We start from the raw sequence: 13949 nt of genomic DNA, 5'->3' as shown, positions 1-13949 counted from the left end.
ACTCCGAGTAGCAACCCCGAGGGAGCGAGGGCTCACACACAGACCATCCCCCCTCACAATTCAGATGTCAACAAAAAAGGGTAGGGGGCCGGCCCAGTCATCTGTGCGAGTAGAAACGCCCCTACCCGGAGGCACAAACGGCCCACCACCAGACCCCCCGCTGTTTGATCTATGTTTTGTATACAAGTACAATGTCGCCAATTGCAGGCAGTGTATAATAATAAATAATACTAAACAACAACAGGGTCCTATCATAAAGGTAAAATACTATCTAGATAATAAATATTAATAGTTGGTGCTAAGGTGCGATAAGGTACTGATAGTTGTAAAAGTGTAATTGAGTGCTATTTAAACACTCAATTGTTTGTTGTGTAAACATTAGACATCTAGGTTTGTGTGAACATTAGACATCTGGGTGCTCCTTGGAATCATGTGATATAAAGTACAAATACTTTGGGGTGGGGGGGAAGGGGTTTGGACCACATGTGGGAGGGAGGGGCTACTATGGGTATAATCCCATCATATCACTCATGTATGTGGAGAAGTAATGGGAGATGTAGGATTCACACTATTCACTCCATTTCACTTTATATCACATGATTCCAAGGAGCACCCAGATGTCTAATTTATGTATTGATCTCATTCAATATGTGAATTAAATGATTCTGTTAACTTTTAGGATAGCAATACATAGTTACACTTTTGATACTTAAACATTACAGGCAGCCTCTTATCTTCCTGAGGAAGCTTTTTAGCGAAACGCGTAGAAGAATGGAAACGTACAGATTCTGGATTGGAACACTTAACAATATGAAATTATATATCATCAATATATTGACTGATCTGAAAAAATATACATTGACTGATCTAATTTATTATGTATTTATTATGAAATCAAGAATGCTAATTATTGCTATTTTGCACAATATGAATTTGTACAGATTCCTAGAGGTGACATGTTGCTTATATATTGAATGGTCCTGTTTTTAAATATGTGGTATGTCCTGTATGTGCTATTTTCTGCTAATCATGGAACTATGTTATTAAATATGAATTTTACTATACAAAATGAGTTATGTGACATTATGTCTAACCGCATTGTTCATGAGTCACCTATAAAGCCCCGTCTTTCTCTTTCCTTTTTGTATTTATGATGTTCAAATGCCAAACTGATCTAATGCTTACATACACAACAGCAAGTGCTCTCAGGTGCTTGCACAAAACGTTGTGTGACTAAGCAACCCTAAATCCCAGTACACTTTGACATACAATTCTTGGTTTATTTTTAAAAAATTCAGGCCTGGTTTGCCTCCTGCAGCTCCCTAGTGTTTGTCCATTTATGAGTTTTGAGAGTGGTGAGACATGACTTTCTCATACTAAGTTAAAGGAGAACTATGGGGTTAGGGCTTTTCCCCATAGTTCTCCGAAGGGTAACGGGAGGATACAAACTAGCGTCCTCCCGTTACCCAAAGCTCAATATACCACGAGCTACTGAGACGCCGCAGCTGAAATGGATCCCGACAATTATGTCTGGATCCGCCCAGCTGCGTGAGTGACATCATGCTCTGCAGAGCCAGCTGTACCCGCCCCCTCCCCCCTGTCCGTTCCGCCAGTCAGCGCTGGAGGATCGGACAGGGGAGGGGAGAATCCAGTCACTCCCCTGTCACGGCTCTCTGCAGTGACAGGATCGAGAAGTGAGCGAGCGCCGGTATGTGTTCGCTCACTTCCCGATCTACTGAGCCAACCTGTGACAGTTTCATTGTCATAGGTCGGCTCAGATTGTGAGGCTGAGTGAAAAGCACTCACCTCATAATTCTCCTTTAATATTTTTTGCTCTGAAGCCGCCTACTTGTTCCCATCTGTCAGATCTTATATACTGCAGCTAGAGAACCCTCCTTAGCTTTTTCTTGATTCTGATATGCAGTCACATAACGGAGCCAAAGGAAGAACTTCCCTCACTGCCACAGTATCTGAGGGCTGGTGTGTGGACCTCAGTGGGAGGGTCGGAGGGGAGAGATCTGTACAGGGAGGCATTTAGGGCTTGTTCACATCATGGCCGAACCAGATCTGGAGCAGGTCTGCAAATACAGTGCACTGCATTTTTGCTGCAATCTGGTGCATTGTTTTTTTAAGCTTAAAATGGGCTTTCAGGTGCAGTCCAGTTCGTTTGCATGTGGTTTTTGATGCATTTACATGCTTTTTTGGTGTGTTTCAGACCAGAAAAATAGTGCATGCAGCATATCTTTCCCCGCACCGGAACAGACTGCACTGGTGTGAACAGAACCCAGAAATGCCATAGGAATACATTGGATGCATTTCAGTAATTCACTAATTTTTGATTGTACTCTGTACTGGCCTGTACATTACACACTCCTGATCCCTGCAATCTCTTTGTTACGTACTCCTGACACCTGCTATCTGTTTGTTACATAATCCTGATGCCTGCATTCTGTGCATTACGTACTCCGGATTCCTGTACCACTACATTCTGTGTGCTATGCACTACAGACCCCTGTTCTCTGTGCATTATTTGCATCTAACCACTGGGCTTTGTGTGTTAAGTAGTCCTGACTCCTGGGCTCTGTGTATGACCTATAGGGGTTGGTGCGTTATGTACTTCTGACTCCTGGGCCCTGTGTGTTTCTCACTTTTGAACCCTGCACTTACATTTCATACTCCTGATCCATGCACACTATATGCTATATTATATATGACATTTAGTTAAACATTAATGCTAAATTGCCTCAATAGTTGCTGGTTGCTAAGTAGTCCCTAACTTTTTTTTTAACATAATAATTGTTTATTGAAAGACAGAACGACATAACATAGTAGCATTTACAGCACACTGATACCACAAATTGCCATCTGAACCTATTATAGTCTCACTATATATATATGATCCCTCAATTTCATAAATGTGGGAGTAATTATATTTTGAATACAAAAGGTGACAACAATACGCAAATGTATAGTGGAAAAATGTTTTATTAGTTATATAAGAATATGTGAAACTCATAGAAGTGGAGAAAATTTTGACAGATATCGATGAACAGTGAACATTTAAGAATTAGAAACAGTAGCAGTAGTGGCCCTCCAAGGTTGGAGTTCCTCAATATCTATAGGCCTCGTAAAATAGTTGATCTGGAGATCGTACGCCACAGAGAAGAGATCAAAAGAGTGAGAATAGTGAGAAGAAAAGTGGAAAAACGAAAAGGAAGAGGAAAAGAAAAAAAAAACGAGAAAGAAAGGCATGCAGGCATGGTGTGGGGGACCCACCCCGATTTCATAATGGGGCCATAAATAAAGGCAATATGAGTTCTACCATCAGGGGTAGGGTGTACTCGGGGCCTCCAAATCCCACTATACAGCAACAGGCACAGTAATTAAAGCATATTTTGTGGGTACAAGGCATACGTGTGCAGTGTATACAGTGATTAGGCTCAGGTTTTATTTAACCATGCCCATTTAAGCCTGTCCCGCTGCTAGTGCAAAATGGTCACACCCACCACATTCACCTGTTCTAGAGGTGGCCATACACCTTACGACCATTGTACAACTTTTTTTTTTCCAGACATCTCGCCCTCGTTCCATTTTCTTACAACTAGCCCATCATGCACAGACCAATGTAGTTTGCAATTAATGCTCGTCAGCACCACCGCCTGGCTGATTTTCATCGATCGAAAGGACAGATTTTTGCTTGAGCATGTGCAGTTTTCATCTTGAGATTTTTGTTGTACAACAACGCCACTAACTGCCAATTTCCGTCCAATTAGACAAAGGTTTTCTAGTCTGCTTGAAAGACAAAAATCTGCCAGTTGTACAGTAATTGAGGTTGTGCACTTCCCATCAACTGACAGATTTTCTGTCGAAAACGCAATCGCAGACAAAAATCTCCAGATAATTGTAAGGTGTATGGCCACCTTCTGTCTTTCACAATCCTAGCAATGCTTCCTTCCCGGGTTAGCTGATTATATATGGTAATTATATATGGAATTTTTTGAAGTTTCATTGACTCAAAATATTAAAAGAAAATGTTAGCAAGATATGTATGCTGCTAAAATTTCAAGACAGGTAAAAAAAAAAAAAAGTCAGTATCTGTTCCTTTCAGAGCTATGTTTTCTATGTTTTGGTGATTTTTGGTCTTGCAAAAATGATTTTCTTTTTTATGTAATCCATAAAAATACACAAAACATAACATGATTAAAATTTTTAAACTATTTTTTTTTCTACTTTTGTCAGTGTTCTTTATTCCTTAGTTCCTTAGTATTAAATGCTGGGTGTTTTTTGCCTTAATGCATTCTCTGCATCGAGGCAAAGTCTGGCTTTTTGTTTTTTTAGTAAGTCTGGCCACCATAAAAAACAATACAGGCCTATTCACAAAAGGGTGAAGGGTTTGAAGAAGGCAGGAGAAGTGAACAACCCCTAGGACAACATAGCTGATTTGGAAAAATTATCCAATTCAGCTCACTTTCCAGTTCAGCTATGTTGTCCTAGATTGTTCACTTTTCCTGCCTTCTCCGAAACACTTCACCCTGTTGGAAATAGCACTGAATAGTGTTAATATATTGATAAAACTAAGAATGTTGTATAGTTTAAAATTACACTAAAAGTTTTGCAAATTTATTTAACCCTTTCACTGCCAAGCCCTCCGAAGCGCTTTAAAGCTAAGCTGGCCACACCATTTTTTGCAATTTTTCCCATTGTTTTGATTTTCCACTGCTGCGTTGCTAGCATTTGTAAAGACCCAAAAAACATATTTTCTGAAAGCACAGGCACGGTGGAATAAAAAGATGATGCTACTAATTTTGTTGGTCCTGCGATAATTGCGCAAATGTTTATCAAATCAATATTAAGCCGATAAAAAATACATAATTAAATGGATAAAAGCACACTTAAATCAGTATCGGTGCACAAAAAAATACTTTAACGGCTAAATATAAAAGTTAAAGCTGTATTTAGTTAATAACAAATATTTGTACATTCTAAATTGCGCCTTTTTGCAAAATATAAAAAAAATTAAATAACGCAAAACTGTAAATAAGCGACTTATATTAAAAATCGTTTGTGTGCTGTTCTGGTGTGTGTGTTGGGATAAAATGATACAGGCGTACATGCGCTGCCACACAGTGAAATTAATGTTATTTTTAAAAGAAAAAAAATCAAGCACTGCAATCCGTTCTAACAACGCAGCGCATGTGCATGGCGTACACCACAATGTGGTGCATACGGTTGCACATGTATGTTTATCTGTGCGTGTGGGGGGAGAGATGGTTTGTGGGTTGTTGTTTTTTTTATTAATATGTCCTCCAGAGTCCTCAATCTCTTTTTCTGCAGTCTCAGCACTGAATGAATGGAATGCACTCAGTACAGAGGCTTCCCATTCATTCAACTGGTGATAGTAAACTATTTACTATCCACCAGTTTATGAATGGGTAGAAGCCTCTGTACTTAGTACATCACTTCCTGTTTATTCATATTTATAGGTAGTAGCAAAGTACTCTGGGGTGAATTTATCAAAACTGGAGCAGACAAAATTTGGAACAGCTGTGCATGGCAGCCAATCATCTTCTCTTTTCAGTTTGTTCAGTTAAGATTTAAAAATGAGAGAGAGAAGCTGATTGGTTGCCATGTACAGCAGCTCCAAATTTTGTCTGCTCCAGTTTTGATAAATTCTCCTCTGTTTACAAATATCGTCGGGGGAATTTATTTAAACAGATCAAATCTGGAGCAAATTTGCATTACAACCAATCAGCTTCTCTGTCTCATTTTCATATCTTACCTGAGCAAACTGAAGAGAGATGCTGATTGGTTGCCATGGGCAACTGCTCCAGATTCTGTCTGCTCCAGTTTTAATAAATTCCCCCTGTGTGTTTTGTGCTGCACAGAGGATCCTGAACTTGCAGCTCCCTTCTCAGCCCAAACCCCCCCCCCCCGCCGGTGATTTCTCCGCTGATAACTGCTTCGTCAGCCCATACAGGCGGGGGAGAGCAGTGGGGATCCAAGGAGAAGCATAGAGCAGCACCAGGCGGGGAGGAGAGGTAGGAATTTTTGTTAATAGCGGTCATCGGTGGCTTTTCAGCCGCTGATGACGGCTATTATTTTACAGGGAACCCGTTCTAAAGCGACCCTGAGTTTATAGCAGCACGGTAAAAGCCACCAACGTATGGCATACTGATGTGGCCAACTGCAAGCGGTTGTGTTTTGCTGTATGCCATATGTGAGTGGCAGGGAAAGGGTTCAATAAATACTTTTAAGGGTTAATAAACCCCCAGCGGTTTTTGCACATAGCTACTGATGGTATGGATTTAAACTTACCTGTGTCTTTGCCGCGCGCTCCCGTCCGAACATCTGAAGATTCTTGGGGCGGGCGCATGCGCAGTTCAGATCTTCGGCCGGGAGATAAGGAGAGACACAAGGTAAGTATATGCAGCAGCGTGCACCTGCACAGACTCCGTGGGACAGGAAGTGCAAGTTAAGACAGAGGATTCAGCTCCCTTAGGAGAACTATGGGGAAAAGCCCTAACCCCATAGTTCTCCTTTAAGTAACACTAAAAAAATAACAGTAAAACAGATAAAAATACAAAATCTTTAAATGTAAATAGTTATAAAATAGAAATTAGCCCCCCCCCCAAAAAAGCATATGTTATACCTGAGTGCCCGCAGGGGATACTGTAAAGCAGTTGTACTACTGCTTTACAGGATCCTACAGGATACTACGGCTACTGCAGTTCTTTACAGGATCCCCATCGGGTCATCAGGTATGACATATGCATACTTAAATTTGGGCCAAGCTGGATCAATGTATGCATAATAATTTATACTGAAAGTTCAGATTTCACTTGCACAGAGAACATTCTAAGACAAAAGTATGCATGTTTTTTGCATTTCAACTGTGTTTTTAGCCGTTTGTCTGGAGTTTACTTTTGAAGGCACATTCATGCAATTAACTTGCAGTAACACACAGTGTAATGTGCGCGCTACCAAAACACACTAAAGCAGCAAGCACTATGTGATACATTGTGGTGTTAATCAGTGTAATGCAACAAAGTGTGAATAGGCCCTAAGTAGGGATGTCCCGATACAACTTTTTCAAGACCAAGTACAAGTACTTCCCCTTATGTACTTGCCGATACCAATTACCAATACTTTTTCTTAAAAGGACAGGTGACATTAAAAAAAACAATACAGACTAATGATTTTAGGACAATTTCTTTATTATTATGAAGAACTTTAATTTAAGACTGTTTTAGAACAATAAAACATTTTTATTTGCTTTCATACAGCTGTAGTGAAACTGCAAATCCGATCATGCATCTGCCTCTGGGATTATTTAACCTATTCATGTTTTCAACTGCGATCGTGTGGGACCGCCCGGGCGGTATTGCGGCAGGAAACCGTGCGATCCGTCTGGTGCGAATGGAGTGCCATTAGAAAATAATGGCATTGCCAGCGCGATCGGGGGTGGTGTGCGATTCCGTGACCACCCAGCCATTCACTCGGTTTCGTGCACGATGACCGGGCGGTCACGGATCGCACATCACGTTGGCAGTGCCATTATTTTCTATAGGCACCCCAGTCGTGCCAGGCAGATTGCACGGTTTCCCACCGCAATGCCGCCCTGCACGTGCAGTTGCACACGATCGTGGTTGAACAAACACTGCGCGTTTATTCGCATGCATATGATGGGGGCTGCGGGCTAGTTTTAATTTTTCTTTATTTTTACTTTATCGCCTTTGTATTTTTACATTTTTATTTAGTTACATTTTTAATTAGTTATTATTTTTTACTTTTTTATTTTATTATTTTTTACTTTTTTAAACAATTTTTTTCACTTAACTTTATTGCTATCTCACAGGGGATAACAAGCCCATATGTGCAACCCCTATATGGGTTGGACTTGATGGACGTATGTCTTTATTCAACCCCAAATACTATGTAACTATGTAAGCCCCTGTGTGATAGCATTTTAAGGTGACAGGTACTCTTTATTGACCCTGTCACCTCCAACACAGGAGTTCTAGCACAGCACTGTGCTGGAACTCCTGTGACAGGAACGATCAGCGGCCGGGAACAGAGGCTGAGGGAGGTCTCTGTCACTGCTCCACGCCCCCCGCTCTGTTACCGCTCCACACCCCCTGCTCTCAGCGCTCCACGCCCCCTTCTTGCACCGCTCCACATCCCCTGCTCGCACCGCTCCACGCCCCCCGCTCTCGCTTGCCCGGCGCCCGGAACTACATGTCCTGGGCGTTGGGCGATACGAATTCAACACCCCTGCGCAAGCATCGGCGCTAAGTATCGGGGCATTTTCACAAGTACAAGTACTTGTGAAAATGCCCTGTATCGGTCCCGGTACCGATGCTAGTATCAGTATCGGGACAGCCCTAGCCCTAAGAACTAAGTTCTCTACAAATAACAAATTAACCTCTTGCCGTCCACCCGTAGTAGAAAAACGGACGGACGGCACTGCTGCATTGGCGGGTTTTTTTTTGGACTGGATGGGAAGGGGGTTTAACACCGCGGATGTCAACTGGTTAAAAATATACCTTAAAAATTATAAATATTAATAAATAATAATACAAATGTAAAATGTGTTTCTCCAAAAACTATTCGGGTTTATTCAGACCTATGCATTGCAGTAACATGCCGCAAAGTACATGCTTTTCTGCAAGGCATGAAACTAACTGTGATGTGTTGTTGTGCTATTTTATTTTGATCTGAACCCCGACACACCTTACCAGCGGACAACAACTCATGTTCGTTTCAGCACATCACATCTATGCATTGTGGTGTGCTGCATTAAAACAAATGCTTCTGTTCCTTTAAAAAGAAATGTCTGAAAGAGCACAAATTAGGGATGCACCAATACCATTTTTTTCAGACCGAGTACGAGTACAGATACTTTCTCTCAAATACTCACCGATACCAATTACCAATTACCTTTTTTTTTATGTGATAGTGTTTCTGAAACAATACTGACTAATGATTTTAGGACAGTGGTGGAGGGTGTCAGGAGGTAGAGAGGTGTGGCGGCAGAAGCGTTGTAAGCAGGTGCCGCATGTTTCCCAAGAAGGCTTCTAGGTTTTCCAGGAAGCAAGGGACCTCAAACAGCCGCTTTAGCTTGAAAAAGCGCTGGTATTGGTTTTTAGTATCGGGGCATTTTCGCAAGTGCTAGTACTCGTGAAAATGCCCAGTACTGGTATCTGTGCATCCCTAGCACAAATAGTTTCAATTTAATAAATATAAATTAGCGTTATTAGTGTTTTATTTGATCTGTTTAGAGTTTAGCTTTAATACTGGAGGTGTGGAGATAAATGGGGCATTTTTTCTAGAGATTAATTTTAATGTGCAGCCCTAGGTGACAAAAACAATTAAGCTAACATAGTAGGGTGTAGGTCCCCTATTGAGATTAATAGGTTTAAGATCAGTTGGCTATAAGAAATGCATTAAATGAGACAAGGATACTGAATAATGAACTGATTAAAAATTGTTAATCTTAATTATGATCAGTTAAATATTACATCAAAATGTGCTTGAGTTATTCTTGTGTTCTGTGTACAAGTTGATTTTATCCTCACATATGTATTTCAGTTTGCTGTATGTGTCCAGTTCTGCTACTTTATTGTTCTTTGTTGAATTTGTTGAATAATATGGTTTGTATGTTTAATTATTAAGCAATGAAAGGAAATGTTGCACCAGAGGCTGTTTTGTTCAGTGACACTTAAGATATCTGAGCTGTCTAAAACAGCACATGCCTACCTACTGTATGTGCCCAAACTGCACTGTGAGCTTTCTGGAGGTATTGCAGCATATATTACCTGCAATATGAACAGAAGATGAGAAATCAATCTGGGTTAAAAATAAAATTGAGACCCGTTTTGGAGGACGCACTGCTTCCCCCACCTATACTCTCCAAAGCCCTACCAATTTTGTTAGTTGTGGGTGGAGTAGGGGGATATTTGATCTCTTGCTCTCCATGACCTTGGTGGGAAAATTACCCCCTACTATATATACTGAAACATGTTTCAAATGGAAAATACACTTTGGAAACTTCAACTTGCATTTTTTTCAAAACAAAAAATAATTTGCCTTTTGATACATAGAATTTGTTTTGTAAACGTGTGGGTTTTAGAGATGATTTTATTTTTATTTTGTCTTCTAGTCCAGTAAGGTTCCTGTGGTCCAGCCATCGCATGGGGTTCACCCACTCACACCTCTCATTCCATTCAACAACGAGCCATTCAGTCACAGCTCCCACTCGCCACATCTTCCTGCAGACCTCAACCAAAAACAAGGTAACCTGTCCAACATATTTAGATTTTATAATGAATTTGCTTCCTCTCTGCCTGTTCAGAACAGTTTAATTTCTTACAAAGGATCTTCAGATTGTAAACAAAGTTTTGTCAGAAACAAACCAAATTCTATCTTTCAGAGTTTTAATTAAATTTTTTAAATAAAAGAGCGATGATTATTATCCAAGGTCATTACAGGCATTTCTTTTTTCTGTTGGTCACAATTGATTTTTGCAGACACCAATGACACCTACTTGCTGCACGCTTAACAATTTATCCCAACTGAAGTCTCTCACTGTTATTTTTTATAGTCCTTTAGCCCTGTATATTGGGATTTGTGACTGAATTTCACTTGGAAAAGTTGAAAATACTTTTTTCCTGTCAGTGAAAATGCATTTCCTCCAGTGCTTTATTTTGCCACACCCCTGAGCACAAGCTGCCTTACCACATTTCAGAAAAGGGTAGGGGTGCCTATTGGACTTCACAGTCATGTTTAGACTCCATGAACAATAACGGTGGAGGTAAGATTATGAAACAGAGGTTGTTAGTACAATGTCTATGTGACAGTTTGTCTGTTCCGGTGACATCTATTGGGCTTTAACCTAAAGTTTGGACTTTAACTTGAAATAATGCCTCCTTTACCTTTAACCTTATACGTATCCTTCCCTAAACATGGGTGTCCCAATACTTATGGCAATATAGTGTGTGTATACACACACACACACACACACACACACACACACACACACAGTATCTATATATACATATACGCACACAGACACACACACTGTATATATCTATCTATATCTGTCTAATCCATCTATCCAGTATATATACAAATGCACACACACACACACACACCAATCAGCCATAACCTTATGAACACCCTTCTAATATTATGACTTCTGAAGGTATGCTGTAGTATCTGGCACCAAGCCGTCAGTAGTAGATCCTTTAAGTCCTGTAAGTTGTGAGGTGTGGCCTCCATTTATTGGAGTTGGTTTTTCCAGCACATCCTACAGATGCTTGATTGGACTGAGATAATATGGAGAATTTGGAGGCCAAGTCAACACCTTGAACTCATTGTTATGTGCTCCTCAAAACATTCTTAAACCATTTTTGCTTTGTGGCAGGGCGCATTATCCTGCTGCAAGAAGATATTGCCATTAGGGAATACTGTTTCTATCAAGGGATGTACTTGGTCAGCAACATTGTTTAGGTAGGTGGTACATGTCAAAGTAACATCCACATAAATGGCAGGACCCAAGGTTTCCCAGCAGAATATTGCCCAAAACATCACACTTGCTCCCCCGGCTCGCTTTCTTCCCATAGTGAATACTGGTGCTATCCCTTCCACAGGTAAGTGACGCACACTCACCCGACCATCCACATGATGTAAAAAAAAATGTGACTCATCAGACCAGGCCACTTTCTTCCATTGCTCTGTGGTCTAGTCTAATGCTCACATGCTCACATGCCCATTGTAGGAGATTTTGCCGGTGGAAATGGGTCAGCATGGGCACCCTACGCAGCCCTATACACACTATGTGTTCAGACATCAGAACCTGCATTAACTTTTTCAGTAATTTGAGCTACAGTAGGTCTTCTATTAGATTAGACTACAGGGACCAGCCTTCGCCCTCTATGTACATCAATGAGCCCATGACCCTCTCACCGGTTCAGTGGTTTTCCTTCCTTGGACCACTTTTGGTAGACCAAAAGAGCTGCAGTTTTGGAGTTGCTCTGACTCAGGCATCTAGCTATCACAATTTGGCCCTTGTCAAGGTTGCTAAAATCCTTACACTTGCTAGTTTTTTTCTGCTTCCAGCACATCAACCTCAGGGACAAAAGTTTCACTTGCTGTCTAATATATCCCACCCTCTTTCAGGTGTCATTGTAACTAGATAATGAATGCTATTCACTTTACCACTCAGTGGTCATAACTAGGGATGCACTGATACAGAGTATTTGAGGAAGTACTCATACTCGCCCAAATGCTCTGCTACCTCCCTCGATACCAGAACTTCCAGTCAGAGGAAGATTTCCTCTGACCAGTAGTGCCGTAGGGGAACATGGAGCCAGCTTCACGTGCGATCAGGAAGCTGGGCAGCGAGTAAAGACCCACCTCCCGGCTTCCTCATTGGCCAGGAAGCCGTCTCCATGCTGATTGGCCAGGAAGCCGACTTACCAGCCAATCAGCATCGAGCCAGCTTCCCGGCCAATCAGGAAGCTGGAAGGCGGGTCATTACTTGCCGCCCGGCTACCTGATTGGCCAGGAAGCCAGATCAATGCCGATTGGCTAGGAAGCCGGTTTCCCAGCCAATCACAATAAAGACAACATGGAGCTGGCTTTTCGGGGAATCAGGAAGCTCCATGCTAGCGGAAGCATCGGCATCGGTACTCGGTATCGGCGAGTACCAAAAGAATATCAGTACCTGTACTCGATACTGAAAAATCGGTATAGGTGCATCCCTAGTCATAATGTTATGGCTGTGTAAATAAAAAAACATATTTTAAATAAATATTTTAAATAAATATATATATATTTACACTATATTGCCAAAAGTATTGGGACGCCTGCCTTTACACCCACATGAACTTTAATGGCATCCCAGTCTTGGTCCGTATGGTTCAATATTGAGTTAGCCCACCCTTTGCCGCTATAGCAGCTTCAACTCTTCTGGGAAGGCTGCCCACAAGGTTTAGGAGTGTGTCTATGGGAATGTTTGACCATTCTTCCAGAAGCGCATTTGTGAGGTTAGGTACTGATGTTGTAAGAGAAGGCCCGGCTCGCAGTCTCCGCTCTAATTCATCCCAAAGGTGTTCTATCGGGTTGAGGTCAGGATGTCTTTATGGACCTTGCTTTGTGCACTGGTGCGCAGTCATGTTGGAACAGGAAGGGGCCATCATCAAACTGTTCCTACAAAGTTGGGAGCGTGAAATTGTCCAAAATGTCTTGGTATGCTGATACCTTAAGAGTTCCCTTCACTGCAACTAAGGGGCCAAGCCCAACCCCTGAAAAACCGCACACCATAATCCCCCTCCTCCAAACTTTACACTTGGCACAATAAAGTCAAGCAAGTACCGTTCTCCTGGCAACTGCCAAACCTAGCCACGTCCACTGGATTGCCAGACAGAGAAGCGTGATTCGTCACTCCAGAGAACATGTCTCCACTTCTCAAGTCACACTTGTTAAGTAGACTATATTTGCACATTTTCCAGGAATTGTTCAAGTTTTTAAGGCTTTTCTTTTTTTCTTTTTACTTTATTTTCAGTACAAAAACAAACCAGGTCACCAATAAGTGAATAACCGAAGCAACATGCTTCAGTTTGGAGTTATTTCACTAACTCACTTGTGCATACTGATTTCTGCCTGCTCCCCCCAAAATAGCAAAACATATGTATTACAAATAAGTCAAAATACATTAAAAAAACTTTCAAAACTTCTTAGTATAAATCCTAACTGCAGTTGGTTGAAAACAAATACCAGGGTCAGGTCTGTGATGAGATAAAAAAATGTTTTATGTCTGGAACGTTTGGGTCCTTACACTTTAGTTAGATTTATTTTCAGGCAAAACAAGAGCAGTAGCCTTACTAGCTTTCTGAGATGTTTACCAATTATATTTCATAGTTACATAGTTACATAGTATTTGAGGTTGA

The 13949-nt window shown here is 41.2% G+C and overlaps 1 protein-coding gene across 1 annotated transcript in view; it reads left to right on the top strand.

Annotated features, from left to right (window-relative positions):
• LOC108801973 (transcription factor 7-like 2) overlaps window positions 1-10385 on the top strand; it is a gene marked incomplete at its 3' end in the record, with an annotated part of 121112 nt that extends 110727 nt beyond the window's left edge. The window contains exon 4 of the mRNA XM_018573878.1: window positions 10160-10385. Coding sequence (XP_018429380.1) covers window positions 10160-10385 — 226 coding nt within the window. The remainder of the gene's footprint in view (window positions 1-10159) is intronic.
• Window positions 10386-13949: the final 3564 nt, after the last annotated feature.

The sequence above is a fragment of the Nanorana parkeri genome, unplaced genomic scaffold (genome assembly GCF_000935625.1).
Source record: "Nanorana parkeri isolate BGI_ZX_2015 unplaced genomic scaffold, ASM93562v1 scaffold2590, whole genome shotgun sequence".
NCBI classification, from domain to species: Eukaryota; Metazoa; Chordata; class Amphibia; order Anura; family Dicroglossidae; genus Nanorana; species Nanorana parkeri.
Note: the sequence above shows the minus strand (reverse complement) of the source record. Positions and strands in the feature narration are given on the sequence as shown.